General features: G+C 50.6%; 1 protein-coding gene across 14 annotated transcripts in view; it reads right to left on the reverse strand.

The window, feature by feature from the left end:
• Positions 1 to 20,191, reverse strand: part of SETDB2 (SET domain bifurcated histone lysine methyltransferase 2) — a 1,645,210-nt gene that overhangs the window by 335,833 nt on the left and 1,289,186 nt on the right. For all 14 annotated transcript variants that reach the window (XM_069639329.1, XM_069639325.1, XM_069639326.1 and 11 more), the window contains one exon: positions 15,663 to 15,762. In XM_069639329.1, coding sequence (XP_069495430.1) covers positions 15,663 to 15,762 — 100 coding nt within the window. The remainder of the gene's footprint in view (positions 1 to 15,662; positions 15,763 to 20,191) is intronic.

The following is a 20,191-nucleotide window of genomic DNA, read 5'->3' on the forward strand; positions in this document are numbered from 1 at the left end:
AGTTCCCTACATGTCCTGATGAATGGCCGAGTGCCACATATCCTGGGCCTCTCTGGAGAGAGTCAGAGAACGCGTCCCTCCCTGCTTCGGGATGTAGAACATGGTGGTGGTGTTGTCCATGAAGATCCTCACCAGCTTGCACCTTATCGACGGCAGTAAAGACTTGAAGGCCCAGAAGATGGCCCGAAGCTCCAGGATGTTGATGTGAAGGGTATTTCTTTCTGACATTCAGAGGCCTCTGGCGTGCAGCTGTCCGGTATGAGCTCTCCAACCTTTCAGGGAAGCATCCGTAGTAACTGTCTCCTAATAAGGAGGTACTTGGAATGGGGCTCCTTGCGTGAGGTATTTGTATTTATTTAATTTATATAGCACTTTAATCCAAAGCGCTGTACAAGAGGAACAAGCAAATACAACAAGCAATACATGACAATTGAATCTAAACCAGAAAACAGTACAATGAACAATTTACATTATTGATGAGGATAGGCGCTGATAGAGAGGGAACCAAGTGAGAGGGGGGTAGGAAGTGTAGGTAGAGGTAGAATCAGTAGAGCGAAAGGAAGTGAAAAGGTGCTGGGGGGGTGAGTGGAAGAGATAAGATTTTAGAGAAGTGCAGAATGAAGGGTAGGAGGTAATAGAGCTGACTGGGAGGGGTAGGCGGTTCCAATGGAAAGGAGCAAGAAGTTGGAAGGAGCGGAGGTGGCACAGGGTGGAGGAGGAGAGAGAAGGAAGAGATCCGCAGAATGGAGTGAACGAGAATAAGTATAAAAAGTGAGAAGGGAGCATAGGTAGGGAGGGGCAAGGCCATAGTGGGATTTGAAGACTAGACAGAGGAAATTGTGTATTCCCTGCCACTCTATTGCTTGTCGGAACTCCTTGTTGAGGGTTATCTTGTCCATCCAGGATCCCGAGTCTTGGAGCCATCTCAGATCCAGAAACTCCTGGAGAGGCCTCATCTTTAGTCTGCAAACGCAGACGAGGTTGATGCAGGAAGACATCATGCCCAACAGCGACTTGACGGCTCGCACCGGAGCCGACTGCGCCAATGGCGGGCGATGCACCTTGCCTAGGATGACTACCACCCTCTCCTCTGAGGGAGCCGCCGGGCAAGCCACCATGTTGAGTGTGCCCCCAAAAACAGCGTGTTCTGTGATGGCTCAAAGCAGGACTCTAGATAATTTATAGAGAATCCCAGATCCGTCAGCAGATGGACGGTCCATGCCGTGTGCGCTCTTGCCAGAGCACGGGAGCGGGACTGGATCAGCCAATCGTCCAGATAAGGGTAGACGTGAATGCCCTCAGGACAAAGATGTGCCGGCACTGGAGCCAGGCACTTCGTGAAGACCCTCGGGGCCGATTTCAGGCTGAAGGGAAATGCGCCTTGAACTGATAGTGCCATCCCTGAACCACGACCCGAAAGAACTTGCAGTGCTTCTGATGGATGGGTATGTGGAAGTATGCATCTTCCCAAGTCCAGAGACGCCAGGACGTAGTCTTCCTCCAGCTATCCGAGCACGTGCTGCAACATAACCATCCTGAACTTCTGGGCCTTAGGTATTTGTTGAGGCGTCGTAGGTCCAGGATCGGCCTCCACTCTCCTGTCTTCCTTTGAACCAGAACGTATCTGGAGTACACCCCAGAAGCCCTGAAGGTGCTCGGGGACGGGTTCTATCGCCCCCTTTTTTAGCCTGGCTTGGACCTCCTGCAGAAGATGTGCTGCGTGTTTTTCTTGGTGCACTACATGGGGGATACGGGGACACCCGCGCTGAAACTCCAAGGTGTGCCCCTGTCCAAGAGCATCCAGCATCCATCTGTCGGTGGTGATGGTCTTCCACGCGGTGACGAACCTCATAAGCAAGCCTCCCCTTGGGGTGCATGCGTGGAGGCCTGAGTCCATGGCCGGTTCAGGCCAGCTTGGGTGCTGGGGTTCTGCCCTGCGGGTGGCACTAGCGATGTTCTCCGCTGCTATATGCCTACGAGCAGCCTCTGTACGCCTCCTGCGTCGTGGAACAGGAAGGCTGCCGATATGGGGCAGTGTAGCCTTTGGAGGACCTTGCAGGTTTTCCCCTTGAAGAGCGAAAGGACATCGACCGAAGTTGCTGCAGCATACCCAGCGAATGCGCCGTCTGTCTTGAGTTGAAGAGACTCGTCGACCGCCTTGCCAAACAGGTTCCCCCCCTGTCGAATGGCATGCCCAACACCTTCAACTGAAAATCAGGCCTGCTGACAAAGAGACATTCTGTTTCCAATCTGATGGAATCCCGTGTCAGCAATGTCCTCCACCACCGTGATGGCGTGGTCCGAGGCCACCTCCCCATCCTGGAACAGTGCAAGAGCATCCACCTTCTTGTCATCAGTTAAGAAGTCAAAAATCAGGCCCAGCTTGTACCAAAGCTGCCTGTAGTAGCGTGACAAAATGGCCAGTGCATTCGCCGCTTTAATGGTGCGGGAGGCCGTGTCGATAATTCTCTTGCCCATAGCATCCAGCTTCTTTCCATCCTGGTCTGCGGGTACCACGGATGAGGATGATGGATTTGCAGAGCGTTTCCTGGCCGCGGGGGAGACCACACAGTCAGGTGAAGGCTGAGTCCGGTACTCTGTACTTTTCTCGAGCCTGTCCCACTGGGGCAGCACAGTGCTTGGGTTCTTCAACGCTGCTAGGCCTTCCTCCCAGATATCATCCAGCAAAGAGATGGACATGATGGTCCGCCTCCTGGACTCGTGACTTTGATAAAGGAAACCCTCCATTATCGCCTCCTCAGGAACTATTTGAAAGAGCTTGGAGCTGAAAGAACCAACTTCGTCCAGAGGAGAGGCCCTGTGCGGGTCCTCCACTCCTACTGGGTCGCCGTCCGCCAGGACGAAGTTGTCAGCCTCGGTGTCCGTGGCCGTAGCCATATCTGTGCCCATGTCCGTTGCTGGATCCCCTGTTTGGGTCGAATCCGGAGGTGGTGTTGACTGGCGCCCTGGACCAGCAGCGTCCTTTGACTTGCGCATGGTTTTGAAGGACTTGCAGACGGAACAGGGACTAGTGTGGGAGGCAGTCTCTGCTGAATTTCTGTTACCAGTGTGGTCAGAATGTCCAATGAAACATCCCTGGTCTGAGGTGAAGCAGGAATGGGCAGTGGAGGCTCCAGGCTGGTATGCCTTTTCTGAACCGGATGGTAGGATTCATCCTGAGGCAAAGTACCTCCCTGATCCCCTTGATGGTCTGTATAGTAGCCCTTCGGTAGGTCATCACCCTCATCAGAGCTAGTATAAATGTGACCCAGCACACTTGGTTCAGCTCCCCTTTTTGCAGCCCTCTTAGGGGCGTCAGGGTTCTGCTCCTTCTCCTTTCCTGAGTCTTCCGAGGGGGAGAGACTTCTGCCCCCTTTCCGGGTGGCTTCACCGTAGCCATGGAAGTTCTCTGTTAGGGAGAATTCTCATTTCATGGCTAATTTCCCTTACCTAGTGAGTCCCTCAGGAGCTTTGCTGGATCCCTGGATTTGTTTCTTTCCACTTGGTAAGAGTGTGAGCTTTTCCCCCACTCTTACCTGTGTTTTGCTGTGTGTTTTGACCTGTTCTTGTGATTGTGGGCTCTGGAGTACACCACTTCAGTAGGCCCCTTCTTTGTGTGTGTCAGACAGCACCTTCTGTGCAGCGACACAGGGTTGTCGTTCAGACTCCCCCCGACTCCATTTCTGAGGCGACTACCGTCCCCCAGAAAAGGTTAAAGTTACCATTACCTTTACTTAGTCAAATTTAACCACAGATCCAGTACACACCATCTTACATGGAGTACTGGAAGGGTTAACCCTTAACTCTTTTTATCTGTACCTCAAAGAGCATTGTTTCGCTCTTTTTAACATTTAGACATGGCTGATGGCAGTGGTATCTACCCTAAATTTGTACTGCGGTTATCTTATATAACTCTGGTAATATTGTAGGCTATTGTGTTAGCCTCAAACTTAAACCCGCTTGACCAAATGCTTTTTCTTTTGGCTCCAGTGCGGTTCATTCGCCATTTATTTTTGTTAAAATGCTTCTTGTGTTTTACTTTTAACGGCAAACCAGGTTTGCCTTCTTTGTTCACTGTCTTTTGGCAGGCTTCTGCCAAGAAGCCCTCCTGCAGACGCCAGGGTGTGTAGGTGAGCTGAATGTGAGGGAGGGGTGTAGTCACCCCCTGCACAGGGTATCCCAGGAAACCCAAGTTGCGCTTTGACATGATTGTGCAAGGTGGTTGTCCGGGCTGGACAACCCCCCTGCTGGGTGATTGACAGCCAGGCTGTGTGAATGGGGGTTTTGCGCATAAAAGGCAGGTCTGGACGTCAGAGAGTCGCCACTGGAACTACAAGGAACCGACGAGAAGTGGAGGAGAGGTCGACTGCTGCAACTACCCCGTACTGGTGAAGCCCTGCTGCAGTCCTGAGCTATCTACCTTTCAACGACTAAGGGGAGATCCAGTCCGGAGTCTTCTTCCCTTGAGCCTGGTGGGGATAACTAGCTCATCTTCTTCAGCCAGAGGTCGCCTTGGTGGTCGAAATCGTTGCACACTGCTGTAGTGGTCCGGATAGCCACCTGAAGAACCTCTCCTGTTTTTAAGGAGCGCACCTTTTATTCATTGTCGCTGCTGCCAGCCTCATGCCTGTGTGGTGCGGACCCCCCCATCGTCCTTCGTGCTGAAGCTGCAGGAAAGCGTGGGTCTGCGGGAAACCAACAGGAACAACTGCCGTGGCACCAGCTTCGTTCTTTGAGAAAGGTACTGTGTCCTGTTTGAGGAATTTTGGGTGAAATCCCTATTTCTCTATTTTAAGGCTTGCCCTTACTTTTCCCTCCTTCTTATAACTTTTGCTTCTGAACATTGACAATATCAATGTATTCTTGGCAACGTTGAATCTCAAACTGTCCGACTGTGTGATCCTCGACAACAGGCACCCGTTGTCATTTGACTTTGGCTCGGCCCCTTGACCCTTCAATTCCTGTCTATGTGTGTTCTTCGATTCTGTCTGTCTAACCAACATATTGCCTGTGATTTTTGCCCCCACTCTCTCTGGATATTTCGGGTGCTAAGTGTGTTTTTACCCCAGTAGCATTTCTTGCCACAGATACACGTTTATCTAGTAGACCGAACTGTCAAAAAGTGATTGCAATTGTATTCACGGTAACGTGTTCTGTTTCATAACATCGGTACATTCAAACACAGGGTACTTACCTCGATTAATACTGTACAAAGTGAATTGGTTAGTTGTATATTTTTCGTGTGGTTTTTGAATTAGTGTTGTGTTAATAACAATTGGTTTAAAAATAAATGTACTTATATTTTTTACCTGAAACCTTGAGTCAGTGTTTGCTTGAGCCACAGTAATTGTGGTCCCTTTGTGTAATCTCTGCTACTGCTCATATGCACTTGAGATAAGCCTGGCTGCTCCGCTACTGCTACCACTATAACCTAGTAGTACAGGCTTGTACCAAAGGTAAAACGTGTACTGCCACCTGTAGTCTTAATGTTGTGTAGTGGTCCCTAAGGGCACTGACCAGGATTCTGCCTAACACTCTCCTGCTGTGTCGGTAATGACACCAATGGAGCAGCCGTTGCTGTGACTGTGGGTAGCGATTCACAGTCTGCCCTCCCTTCGACAAATGAGTGGTCGTCGACAAGGCCATCGTCGTCGTCGAGGTGGCCGTTGATGACGCAGTTGTCATTTTGGCTGAATGAGGTGGCATTGGAGGTAGAGAAGGGCTCACCTTGGACCTTTTCCTTTGTCCTCTTCTCCTTCGACGATATGCGTAGTTTCGAAGGGGTCAAGGATTTCCTCTTCGAGGACGTGACTCTTGTCGGCAGGCTCATCGTGGAATTTGTCGGTGATCTCACCCTTCTCGAGCCAGGACCCGTGACAGCGGTGAACCCAGTGGGATCCGTGGCCTGCAGCCTTGCCTTCTTTTGGACCCCTGCAGGCACGCCGTACCACACAGATTCACTGTGGTAGCTGTGGCTGAGCAGTCAGACTTCCCTCAAGAAGAGTTAGGCAGTATACAGAGGATACACAATAGGTACAGAGGCACAGTAGTACAAGCAAACACTGACCAGAGCTAGGTGTAACAGTATAAACTTATTTATTAAAGGTACACTCATAAATTACACTAACATAGAAAAAAGGTAAGTATGTCAAAACGCAGTCACTATTAATTATATGTACATCCCTAGTCATTTGTTGGACAAGTCTAAGTTAACACCACTTATTTCCAAACAGAGGTGAGCGCTTAACGTTAGATGACACTCCAACAAGTATTACCAAAAGGGAGGGAAAAGGCAGAAAAAGAGAGTAGTAAGGTAAAACACTTTTCACATAAGGTTAGCAAAGACAGTCAATGGTGGAACAAGGAGAATTAGTTCGGGGCCCGCTTTAGAGGGAGCCAGGCGAAAAATGTGCCCAAGATCACACAATGTCACCAGTCTTTGCAGGTGAGAGAAAAAGGTTTTACTACGGTTCTGCAAAGTTTAGTTAGGGTGTCCCAGGCCTACCCAGGTTCGAGAGCCGAGAGCTAAATCTACCCCGTACAATCGGTGGCAAGGGAGGCTGGGCGGAACACAGTACCTTTAAAAGTGGAAAGGATCCTCCAGCGGTGGTAGTTGTTCCTGGTAGTGGGTGTAAGTCACGGCGTCGTCCAGGGGAAGAGGTGATCCCGACGTGGAGGAAAGCTGCAGATCGTTGCACTACCAGGGAAGAGACCAGCCGTGGAGTTTTCCGGTCACAAAGGAGTTTTCCCCTCTTTCGCGGTTGAGGTAAAAAGTGGTATCCCGGTTGCCGGGGTGCTTGGCACAGGCAAGGCGGCCACGAGATGCTTCGGGACGGCGAAAAGAAGGCAGCAACTGGTTGTCCCCACCAGTTAAGGGAAGAAGACTCTCCGGCGGGAGATCTCCTCTGTCGTCGGGAAAAGTGGTGAGACGGTTCTGCAGGGCTTCACCGGTGGTGTCGTCTTGGCAGGTCGGCTCGGCTTCTCCCTCTTCGGCTTCTTAGGTCCTGTGACGACATCTGAAGAACCAGTCCCAAAAACCCTGCTTTTATGCAGCAAACCCCCATTCATACAGCCTAGCTGTCACTCAAACATGCTAAGTGGTGAGCGGGGTGGCTCACCACTTGGGCCAATCACACTAGAGTGCGACATGAGTTGGCAAGGCAACTCAGTCCAGGGTGCCTAAACCCCCTCCCACATCCCCTGTGGTACCCAGACAGGATGGCACCACTTTGGAGGGCTTCTGTGCAGAAGCCCGCCAAAAGTGGAACAAAGGCTCGACTCGGGTTCAGGGTTACTGAAGTGACCTAGACGCCATTTTGGCGGCGAGTTCTGGCAAAAAATCCCAACCGGTGAATTTATATTAAATAAATAACCCGGCAGTATCTTTAACATTGCACCAAAAAGTGGTGCATTAAAAACAATGGGAAATCCCATTGGGAAATATTCCGGTGGAATATTTCCGTGGTATCCACTGCCACCAGCCAGAACTCGGCGAGGGGGGACGGGACAGTACCCCCTCGACAACAGACCCAGGGGCAATCTAATTGCCCCTACCAGTACTTCCACAGTAAGATGGTTTGTACTGGTTAAGTTCCTAAGTTAAGACTAGTAAAGTCAATGGTAACTTTACAGACCCAGGGAGACAGTAGTCAGTCCCAGGGTGTGGAGTCTATGTTTGGGGGTCTCTAGGACACCCCTGTGCTACTGCACTGAGGGTGCTGTGTAACACCCATTCAAAAACCAATGATGGCCTATGGGGAAAATTACCCCCTAGCCCATAAGCACATAGCAAGTCACAGAAACACTCTCAAGTCATGTCCAAGAGTGAGGGTAAAGGAGTCTCACTCTTGGCAGGAGAAAAAAATAAACCCCAAAAATCCAGCAAAGCTGCTGGGGGACTCACTAGGTTAGGAAATTCAGCCTAAACAGAGAATTCTTCCTAACATACCAAAGGTAAAACTTGTACTGCCACCTGTAGTCTTAATGTTGTGTAGTGGTCCCTAAGGGCACTGACCAGGATTCTGCCTAACACTCTCCTGCTGTGTCGGTAATGACACCAATGGAGCAGCCGTTGCTGTGACTGTGGGTAGCGATTCACAGTCTGCCCTCCCTTCGACAAATGAGTGGTCGTCGACAAGGCCATCGTCGTCGTCGAGGTGGCCGTTGATGACGCAGTTGTCATTTTGGCTGAATGAGGTGGCATTGGAGGTAGAGAAGGGCTCACCTTGGACCTTTTCCTTTGTCCTCTTCTCCTTCGACGATACGCGTAGTTTCGAAGGGGTCAAGGATTTCCTCTTCGAGGGCGTGACTCTTGTCGGCAGGCTCATCGTGGAATTTGTCGGTGATCTCACCCTCCTCGAGCCAGGACCCGTGACAGCGGTGAACCCAGTGGGATCCGTGGCCTGCAGCCTTGTCTTCTTTTGGACCCCTGCAGGCACGCCATCCTCAAACGACCTCAATCTCTTATCCGAGGCAGATCGATCGTGGGGCTGGCCGGCCCTGGAAGGAGCCTGATCATGCCCAGAAGCAGAGTCAGGTGCCTTACCCGTCTTCAACCATGCCGCCAACATGCTGTAGCGGTCCTTCTTGGTTTTCTTCAAAAATCCAATGCAGACCTTTGCATCATTGTGATCCGGATGCAGGCAGTAAAGACATTTGTAAAGACATTTGTCGTGTCGATCCTGCATGAAAACATTTCATAGTCCACAAATTCGCGCAGAGTTTGAAGAGGCATATCTTCTCCTCAGCCATTGTGAAAAAGGCACGAAGTAGGCCCAAGCCTGGGCCTTCCGGTGAAGATCCTCAATGAAGCTTTATATTCACCGACAACGGATCCCAGCTGCCGCTAGTTTACCTCCAGTCGAACGATGAATTCAAAATCGGTCAAAAAAGTCTAAACTTTTAATAAAAACATAGAAATATAAGAGAGCACTATGAGAACTCCCAGCACTGAGCTTAGGGAGAGAACTGTCATTGGTTGGGGGCAGTATGACCCAGAGGGATAGTGATTGGTTTAGAGAAGAAATACAGTTTGAAAGTGAAACAGTTTTTTCTTTTACCGAGGATTCCCAGCATGACGGCGGGGAATATTCATGAGCATGTGAATCCATGCTAGACCCACTCCTTCATTTTGAATATAGTATTTTCCAGAAAGCAAAGAAACTAGGGGAAAGGGGATCCTAATACATTGTACATAGAGCTTACAAAGACACTTGGGCAGCGGTCTAGAGAAGGGTTTTGGAGGCTATTGTCAAGAGGGTTTTACCCTCCTGGCAAGCAACATTTGTGGGATTCATTCTGCATTCCGACAATATGCAATTTTTTTCAAAAATATTTATTTCTTGGAGAACAGTAAATAAAAGCACAACGGTTTGGGGACATTCACTTACACAACGTGTGGTACAGATTTTGGGTATGGGCACAAGGGGGAGGGCTTGAGGCCTACCCACCTAATTGGCTGTAAAAGAAAATGCCCAGATTTATGTGAATAAGCTAATGAACTAAATGTAGCTTTTATTTAATGTATCTATTTAAGCATTTTCGCATGATGTATCTGGCAAACAAAGCTTGATATCATATGTCACAAGTACAATCTAGCTACATGTAAGGAGAGTTTACGTCTTGCTACTGCACAATTGAGCTGTTGTGGACAGGCTAACATCTGGGAATGAGGGTGACAAGGCCTGCCTTAACCTAAACTACTGTACAACAGTTGTGAAAAATGAACTGAATAGCACAAGTCGAAACACCTGGAGACTGCAGTTGTACTCACCAGAATTAAGACTCTACACTTTTGAGGATTTCCTAATTACTTTAGAATCTTAATATTGGATGGGAGAAAAAAGTATTGAAGGCACGCGCTAAAAATTATAAGTTACTCACCGTAGTGACTAACGTACTCTTAGTCCATAGTCCTCCTTCCTCCATAATGTATGGGCGTCCCTTCAAAGGGACGGGAGACAGAACCTTTTTCACCAGAAAAAAAACGTCTTCCCCTTTAAATTTAGAGGTGGGCGCAGCCCAGTGAGCATGCGCTGCCCTGACTCCGCCCTTCGGCGCCACACCTCAGTCACCATTGAAGTGTCGACAATAGATTTAACATTGCCTAATGACACCAGTATTATTAGGGAGGAGGTTGGTGGGACATATGGAGGAAAGGGCACTAGGAAAGGGCACTATGGACTAAGAGTACTTTAGTCATACGGTGAGTAACTTATAATTACTCTCACGTCCCGTCCCATTTCCTCCATACTGTATGGGCGATTACAACTGATTGTAGACCCAGGGTGGAGAGGAGACCCCTCTTAAGTAAATAGATTCCTGAGAATCGCCTGTCCGAAAGCCGCATCAGATCTAGAGCCGGCATCCAAACAGTAATGCTTGCAGAAAACCGAGGGAGAGGCCCAAGTGGCCGCCCTGCTTATGACTTGCCAAGGGACATGGCGCTGGAACGCGATGGCTGTTGCTTTGGCCTTGACTCCGTGGACATGCATGTTGGCCGGGAGCGGCTTGTGCTGGCCCTCGTACGCTTCCTTGATGGCAGAGACCATCCAGCGGGATATGGAGGCCTGATGGCCTGGCCTCGAGCCTCCAAAAGTGACAAACAGAGCGTCTGACTTGCGGAAGCCCTTGGTCCTGTCCAAGTAGAACTTTAGGACACGCCTGATATCCAGGCAGTGCAGCACACTCTGTGCTTCATCCTTGGGATCGGGAAATAACGTAGGAAGGACTGTTTCTTCGTCCTAGTGAAAGGTATATGGTTCAGAGGCGACTAGCGCCTGGCTCTCGCTGACTCTGCAAGCCGCGGTAAGACCGACTAGTAAGGCCGTCTTGATGGTGACCAGCCTAATGTCCACGCATGCCATTGGCCCAAATGGTTTGTGCACTAAGGCGCCCAAGACTATGTTAAGGTCCCACACGGGGTGCAGTCTCTTGACGGGCGGGTAGAGCCTAGCGAGACCAGTCAGATGTTTCTTGACTATAGGGTTGGAGGAGGAAAAGATGCCTTCCTCTGAGTTCCTGTAAGCCCTGATGGCTGCAAGGTATGTGCGGCAGGTGTCCACCTGGACGCCCGAATGAGCGAGGTGTGCCGAAAAAGAGAGCATGTCGTCCAAACTGCAGGCCAAGGGGTTGATTCCCTTGGAATCTGCCCAGTGGCAGAATCTGGTCCATTTGCTTTAGTACTGGGCCCTGGGGGCCTTGATCCTGGCGCCCTGTATGATCTCCAGATTGGTCTGTGAAAGGCTAAGGTGTCGAAGCGTTACCTGCTCAGGTACCACGGTGTGAGGGCTAATTTCCATGGCGTAGGGTGGATGATTCTGCCCCCTGCTGCGCTAGATGATGTGCTGGGCCCGTGGGAAGGTGTATGGGGGGCACTTCAGAGAGGCTGAGTAGTTCCGAAAACCATAGTCTGGCCGGCCACCATGGAGCTAGCAGAATGATGAGGAGTGAGTGAGACTCCTTGATCTTGCAAATTACCCTGTGGATCAGGGGGGTAGGCAGAAAGGCGTAGGCTTTCATGCCGGTCCACTGGAGGTGAAATGCGTCGCCCAAAGAGCCGGGCCCTGATCCTACCAGGATGCGAACTGGAGACACTTCTTGTTGTGCCAGGTGGCAAAGAGATCCACTTGGGGGTGACCCCATTAGTTGAAGATCTCCTGAATAACGAGGTCGTTTAGCTGCCACTCGCAATTGTCCGCTCCCAGCCTGATGAGCCTGCCCGCCTCCAGGTTGGATTCCCCCGGGAGGTGGACTGCCGAGAGGTAAATTTAGTTTTCCAAGGCCCATTCCCACATGCTGATCGCCAGTCTGCACAGAGGGGGGGATCTGGTGCCTCCCTGCATGTTGACGTAGTACATGCTGGTCGAGTTGTCTGTCTGGACGAGGACAACCCTGCCCTTGATAAGTGGTAGGAATGCTCTGAGCGCTAGCCAGTTGGCGTTCAGCCCCAACCAACTGATGTGGAATTCCTGCTCCTGTCGAGTCCAGGTACCGTTGACCTAGAGATCGTCCAGGGTGGCTCCCCAGCCCTCTAGTGAGGAGTCTGTGGTGATGGTGGCCTGCGGAGAGGGCAGCCGAAAGGGCTTGCCTGTCCGTAGGTTGCAGTTCATGGACCACCAAGTTAGGTCCGGGTGGAGGGATGGAGGAACGTTGATCATCTCGGATTGCAAGCCCCGCTCCTGATTCCATGAGGGCGCGAAGTGCAGCTGAATCCTTCTCATGCTTAGTCTCGGGTGGTGCACGGCTAACAGAACCACCGCTAGTAGACCCAGGAGATGTTGGTACCACCATGCCGAGGTCACCTCGCTGCTGAGGAAGTGGGCGGTGGCCCTCTTGATGGCCGAGATCTTGTCTTCCGACAGGAAAACCCTCTTGGAGCGCTTGTCCCAAATGAGGCCCAGGAATGTCAGAGTCTGCGTAGGCTGCAGCTGTGACTTCTTGAGGTTGAGCGAGAAGCCCAGGTCGTGCAGTGTGTTCATAAGTGCCTGGGAAGAGTGGTGAACTGCTTCAGGAGACGTAGCCCTGACAAGCCAGTTGTCGAAATATGGGTAGATGTGGAGGCCCTTTGCTCTGAGGAGGGCCGCTACAGTGTTCATGAGTCTGGTAAAGACCCTGGGGGCCGAGTTGAAGCCAAACTGAAGGACTTTGTATTGGAAATGGTAGCCCATGATCCAGAACCGTAGGAAAGAACAATGGGGCTGCCACATCGGGACGTGTAGGTCCAGGGAGCACATCCAGTCTCCCCTGTACAATGTCTCCGCTATAAAAGCTGGCGTAACCATCTTGAATTTTTTCAGGGATAAGGAGAGGTTGAGGGTGGAAAGGTCCAGCACAACTCTCAGGCCCGCCTGGTTCTTCTTCTGAATGGCGATAATCCTGGAGTAGAAGCCAAAACCTCGCTGGGAGGATGGAACTTCCTCCACTGCCTGGCTCTCTACGAGCGACTGGATCTCCGCCAAAAGAGTTGGTGTCCCAACCTGTGGGGGTATAAGGGAGGAGATGCTGGGTTAGGAAGGAGGTACCCCGTGGATACGACGGAGAGGATCCAGGGGTCCACAAACATTCTGGCACCAGAATTGTGCATGGAGAGCAAGCCTGCCCCCCACCGGAGACACGTGGACCCGAAGGGGCGTGTTATGCATTCTTTCCCTTGGAGGCTGAGGAGGGGGACTGGAAAAAGCCCTTACCCCCCGCATTTTTGTTGTTTGCGCCGGTTCTGTGACGGCGAGCGGTCCGGCTGCCTGGATCTGCATTCCTGGAAGCCACAGAACACTCCATATGTACGACCCTTCTCTGAGTGCTGCTGAGATTGGGTGTACAATTTGGGCGTGGTCTTTGTAAGAAAGGATAAAGACATTGCCATTTGTGAGCTGTTCTTCTTTTTGTCCAGTTCTTCGACCGTAGAGGAGTGGAAGAGCCCCCCCCCCCTCGGTCGGTAGATCTAGAATACGCTCCTGGACATCCGGGTTGCATTTCCTTGCCCAGAGCCAGGCTGTTCTCATGTCCGTGGCAACACAGATGGCACGGCCTGAGGTATCGATATGCGCCGCTGTGGATTCCCTGAGGTCATGCGCCACAAGCTTGGCTTCTGCTAGCCCTGCCTTAAAGCGTGATTGGCATTGGGTGGGGAGTTCCGGGAGGAAGTCTGCAATTTCCCGCCATAACCGTTGGTTGGCGGCAGCCAGCATGGCATCTGCGTTGGCCAGACGCAGGTGCAAGGAGGCGTTGGAGTAGATCTTCTACGCCTCCAAGATCTTCTCCTCCTTGCCTAGCAGCGCCGCAGAGGAGAAGGACGAGGATGACTGAGGCTTGGAGTATAGGGATGCCGCAGCGATCAACGAGGAGTGTGGCTGAGGATGGGTCGAGAGCAAGAGTGTATCCCTCTCCATTTGCCTGTACTTGGCGTCCAGGCATCGATTGACCGGCTGGACCGAGTGGGGCTTGAGCCAACCCTTCTTGGCCAGGGAGACTACATTGGTTTTCAGTGGAATCCCTGTGTTGGCAGAGGGGCGTTTTGTGAGGACTTCAGCCAGAACCCCCTCTGCCGGCTGTTCGACCTCGGGCTGGGGGAGGCCCAGGTATTCCGCCAGGCCAGCAAGACGTTCATGGAAGGCCCTGGTTGAGGATGGCATATCCGGATCGTCATCCTCGTCTGTATCCTGCGGATCTGGAGGATCTTGTGGAGAGAGGAGGGGTAGATGGCACCGGAAGCTGGGGTACAGGGACAACAGACGGAGGCAGCAATGTTGCAGAGTTGGCTGTGGAGCCGGAGGAGGCGGCTGCACCGGGGCCTGGCGGCCCGATAAAGGCATCTGTGGTGCCTCTAGCATGGCGGGGAGAACTTCCCTGAATGCTTCTTTGATGATAACCCCCATCTGAGGAGACCCCATGAGGCCGAGAAACTTCTCGAAGAGCACCTCCTCACTGGCCAAAGAGGTGGCAGGGGGTACCAACGGGGTAGCAGGGGACTGCTGGAGTCGCTGCGTACCCTGCCCATATGGAGGCAAAGGAAAGTTGCCCTGAGCAAATGAAGGGTAGACTGTAGGCCACACACCTGGTTGAGGCCAGTCCTACCTCGACACTCGTTCTTCGCTGAATTCGTGGAATGGCGTCAGACGGGTGCCCCTTTCTGGCACGGCAGCCATTTTGTCGAGCTGCCTGCCACGTGCCTGCAACGTGTTGCTCGGCCCGCTGAGCCCGGCCTCGTCCAAGACTCTTGCATGTGGACCACAAGGCCTACCCTACTCCTCGGGCTTCGGCCCGGTAGGTGCGACACCCTCGACCCAGTAGAGCTGCGTTTAGGCACCCCCTTGGACGTATTGGCGGTATTAGAGCGTAGCCCCTCTGACGTATTGCCGGTGTTAGGGCGTAGCCCCTCGGCCATTGTGCCGGAAAAAGGACATAGTCCTTCCGGTCCCTTGACACTGCGCCCGGGAGGATCCGAGGACCCCTCGACCCGAAGCCGTAGCAGCCTTGGGGCACGTGCTGGTAGAAGGACCTGGCCGTTCCCTCCCGTACGGGAGAGTCCCTGGGAAGGAGTCTCCCTTGCGGGGTGCGCTGGAAAATATAAGCCCTACCTTGGGCCTGGTGCGATGCTTCTTGAGATCCTCTGGAGGCGGTCTCTGGAAGAGCTCCCTCCACCTGGCGAGTCTGTTCTTCAGCGCCTTCAAGGATAACGAGTCACACGCCGAACATGATTGCCAACTGTGGTCCGAGCCAAGGCAACGTAGGCAGAGGGCGTGGGTATCTGAAGTCGGGAAGAACCCGTTGCAGGATGGGCACCTGTCCAAGTCGACAAGCGCCGGGGAGGGGTGTGACGCCTGAGGACCGAGTACCTGAATGATAGATAAGACAAAAAGAAAAGACAAAGAGAAGAAGTATCCGCGCGTGGAATTACATGGCCGAAGCCAAACCCAGGAGCGCTGGTGAATTCGGCCCGTTCCCGTTGACACGTAAAATGGACTGGGGTGTGGCGCCAGAGGGCGGAGTCAGGGCAACATCGAAGAAGGTTTTTTCTGGTGAAAAAGGTTCCGTCTCCCGTCCCTTGGGACGCCCATACCCTTGGGACGCCCATACAGTATGCAGGAAAGGGGACGGGACGTATGAGTAAAAAGGGAATCATGTCATAGCAAAGGCATACATTGGTTGCTCGGTCCACCTACATTTTTCTTGTACTGCCATTTTGGTTAGTTTTGCTTTTGGAGGATGCTTGACTGGAAGACTGTCCTCTTCAGAGCTGAGATTCTTTAATGCTGCTGCTCGCTGAAACACAAACACATAATGATTTTAAGTTTTCCTCAGAGAAACGACTTTTATCAAGGACATTTTCAACTTTAATGACATGCTTCAGTGTTATATGCAGGGACACCAGGCATTTTCAAAGCTTGCCTGCCACACACACACCTAGAGAAAAACATGTTCTAGCTGAAGTCACCGGACTGGAAAACAACACCCAGAGCACAACTGGCACTACCATAATTCAAATGGTAATCTATTAATTTTTAGTTTTTTATTAATTTATCTCAAAAGGGGTCCTAGACCTATCCTTCACCTGCCTAACAGTGTGAATTTCAAGAGCACTTGTGAATCCAAAAGTTAGATTACAGTACATACAAAAGGCACTATTTAACAGAGGATTAGAATATCATAGACATGTGATATTCACAACTAGAATTGAATTATCCTGAACGAGTCACTAGGCAGCCCTGTGAAAAATTCAGATGGTAGGACTGTGCAACAAAATACACAATCTTCTAACGAAAGGGTGTACAGCAAAATAAATCCAGACATTGGAGTGAACAGGTTTTTGTTAAGATATATAGTAATTATCAATGTTTTGGTTAAGATGTTTTCATCACCCTCAATAATTTTATTGCGGTGTTAAGCCAAAAAGTACATCATGACAAATAAACATCACAAATACATTAATCACTGCACATTTCCTCCATGTTGGAATTACATTTAAATTAAGTTGAAAGCAGGAGCTCTGGGACCCTGTGCTATCCCAGGCAGGATTTAGACCAGGACATACGGCTTCTCTACGTTGGTTAGGGCAGGCTACTTGGCCGTCAAGTCACTTTTTGCTTCAACGGTTTAAACCAGGGAAAGTTCTTCAATGTCCTTTTCCCCAAGGGGACATAGTTTGCTCCCGCGAACACAGGCCACTGGGGTTTTTTCCTGTTTGTTATCAGTCTTGCCCAGAGAGTGAGCACTAAGTTCGATTGGTATCTCCTGCCAAAGCTCAGTGTTCCTTTGGCCAAGTTTAGCTCCCTAAGGGCGATTCAAACAGAATCGAAATAGTTCCCCTCCTGTTGACACATTCTGATGCAGCTTACAATTTGTTCCCGGGTAACAAATATACAACCCTTTACTACTTGCAGCCAGTGTGTACACATTTATTTAAGAGGAGGCCCCTAGTTTCATGTTAATTTGGGGACTGTGAGTAGGCATATTGTCCCCTCTGCGTGAGCCTCTAGCGCCTTGCTGGTTTTGACGGTCCAACCTACCACCTTGCCAGTTGTCACCTTTGCCCTGCATGCACCATCAACCTTCACAATGAGGGACTGCAATGGTGGGGGTGAGGCTAGGTGTTGGCTGCTCAAGATAGGTTATCGACCCTTTACATCTGTTGGGGGTGTTAACCCTTTGCCTCCAATGACTAGAATGGTATTGGTATTTCCTCTATTTTCTGCGTTATACCCCCCTCCCTGCGTGGGCTTTGGGACAATGGGTGGGGCTATCAGCGATATATCTTAGGCCCTTTTTCCACCCTCTGTGTTATCCATTTCCTTCCCAATTGCCTCAAGCAGGGATAAGATCAGATTCTTTAGTACCAAGAGTTTGTATAGGACAATGCTACATCTGCATTCTTTGGTTGCCGGGCCCTCCTCACCAATCTGATCAGGTGTTTGCTTTGTGCCTTTCTCAGGGGGTAGTAACGGGCAGGGATGGCCACTGCCCGGCTGAGTGTTTCTATTTGGCCCAGCTAATACATCCCGCATCCGCAAAATGCTTTGCCCCCAATTTCCATCTGCCAATTGTCCTCTCACCTCTGTGTCCCACTGAGACCCTGTGGTGAGGGAGTTTGCTTGGTCTGGGGAAAACCATCAATGCAAACTGTCATTGGTACAGTTACGCCTCCCGCCCACCACTTGGAGGCACAGCCTCTATGATGTTGAGGGGCACAGAGGCCATCCCACGGGCACTGTCTCTGGGTTGAAACTGCAAGAGTTACTGGAGTCACGAAGGTGGCAGTAGATGTTTCATTTTCATAATTCTTGGGACTTACTGCAACCACACTTGGGCATAGTCCAGCAATGGTCGGGAGCGAGCTGTGAGCCCCCCCAGGAGATAATAGGTTAACAGTAGTCTTGATCCAGTCATCAGTACCAGTGTCAAGAGCCTTTATAGGGTGAGCGTGGGGCCCTGTTATCTCTGGTATAACCTTGAGGTCCTTAGTCTCGTGTGCATTATGTTTGACCCACCACCCCCGGGTCCAAGCTTATGGGAACACTGAATGAACCAAGGAATTGATGAATTTCACACCAGATTGTGTGCCTCCCCCAAGGGTCTTACATGGTTAATGGGGTTGCTGGAATTATTCTTTGCGGCACGCAGTATAAGAGGTAGAGGTAGTAGAGGTGCTGGTGATATTTTTCTTATTACGGTATTTTCCATTTGGGTGGGGGTTCAGATGTTGGCTAGACTAGACAAGAACCAGTTCAATTCCGTTCAGTTAATTCAGTTTAGGGATTGCGGGTCTATGAACGAAGACAGTAAAGATATAACATCGCCCCAGGGAGAGCTCTCGCCTTTTTAAACAATCAGCATGCGTATGCACAGTCACTGCTACCCTCCGCTGCTTCTTTTCCTCTGTGCAATCTCTCTGGGTCCTCAGAGCAGACTCCTTGGATAATTCCTGGGTAGTTGCTTTACACTATTCATCCCTGAGATACCATGGACACTGCAGTTGCACTGCAATGGTACGTTTATTTCCTTCCTACTGCCCAGTGACACACCCGTGGCACCAGGGAAGAATGAAAACAGCCAGGAAGAAGGGGTTCATTGGCAGGGGGATGTGAAGTCCAAAGCAAGCATGAAGCTCAGCTCCATGCTGACAAGGATGTGCAGAAGCTGAGTGAGTGAGACAAAACAACTGCCAATTCTAGAGACAAGAAAAGCGAGGGGAGAGAGAAAGAGGCGTGCCCCTTTAATGAAGTTGCTGGCCTATCTTTGAAGTCATTTAGTGGGGTAAGCAAGGAGGCCAAGGGCCTCTCTGAGATAGCAGATGTTGGTCCTTGTGTGATATGGGTGCACCCCCTATATCACCCAAGGGAATATCTCTGGCAGAGATTCTTAATAAATCTTAGTCAAAGCATTGTCACATAAAGCCACTTAAGGACATTGTCCCTTAAAGGGAATCCACCCCCACACATAGTGACTTAACAAAGCCCTTTGCAAAATCACAAAGTAGATTACATTTTAGGTATTGTGCCTGCAAGAGAGCAGAGCTCTCACAGAGAAGGAAGCCAATGTAGCAAAGGATTACATCTCCTTGAATAGCCATAACAAACATCCAAATCGATAGCAGAGGCCCCTGCATTTTTCTCTGCGCACCGCAAAGCACTACAAAGGGCTGTTTGCTGTGTTGTTCGCTTGCCCCTAAAAGATCGTTGTGGACGCCTGCCTGCCTTTCTGCATTGGTCAATTTCACTCCCTGGGACTACGGCACCTTCATCATCTGAGATGCCACATTGAAAGGGAGGAAGTCTTTATTGGGAACACCGCTTTGTGCCTGACCCTCGTCAGTACAGGAACCAGGTGACTGTGTACTAGTGTACTAGAGGCTTCGCAAGACTGATCGGTATTAAGTGCCTCAAAAGCGGCAACTATTAACTCTTTAACACCCGTTGTGTTTTATGTGTTTTCCTTAAGGTGTTTCCTGGGTTTGTGACCTGCCCATCTACTGTGTGACGCCGTCAACGGCATTATAAATAACTCCTCCTCCAGCGCACCCGCGCTGCGCACCGCGAAGCACTGCAAAGGGCTGTTTGCTGTTCGCGGTGCAAGGTGCGTGGTTGTCCTGTAGGTAAATAGAATTCCGATTGGCAAAAGTGAGTTCACGGCTTACTTCATACATAATTTGGTCTGGGAGAGTATATGTGCTTTCTTTTTGCTTACTTAGTAATTATTTCATAGCATATGGGTTTATCTCTATGGATTCTACTTTAATTACTTTAAGGAATGGTAAACGTCTGCGAGAATCTGTCAAAATTTCAATGACTAAAAAACTGCCTAAAACGCAAATGGAAGCTTCACATTCTTTAGCTGCAGATCAGAAATCTTTTCTTTCAGTTTCAACACAGGCCGCACCAATGTCAGGCTCTGATGTGAACATGCCTTCCCATATTCACCTTGAACAGCCCACCGATTCAAATCTGCCTGTTCCAATGTTGGCAGTGGAGGGGAATATACCTTTTTCCCTAAAAACGGCCAATGATGTGGATATTAATCTAGATGACCTCTCTGGGGTGACTGAGAAGCCCTTTATTCCACTTTCTGATATCTCGATGCTTGCACCTGGTATAATTGCAGCCTTAGAAAGGCAAAGAAGCCTTTCTTTAGGCCCTTCTACTCCTGTCGCAGCATCATGTGGTATCCGTGAACAAGTGCACTTTCACCCTACGTCCTT

Source organism: Ambystoma mexicanum, chromosome 7q, assembly GCF_040938575.1.
Source record: "Ambystoma mexicanum isolate Mex_15411 chromosome 7q, UKY_AmexF1_1, whole genome shotgun sequence".
NCBI classification, from domain to species: domain Eukaryota; kingdom Metazoa; phylum Chordata; class Amphibia; order Caudata; family Ambystomatidae; genus Ambystoma; species Ambystoma mexicanum.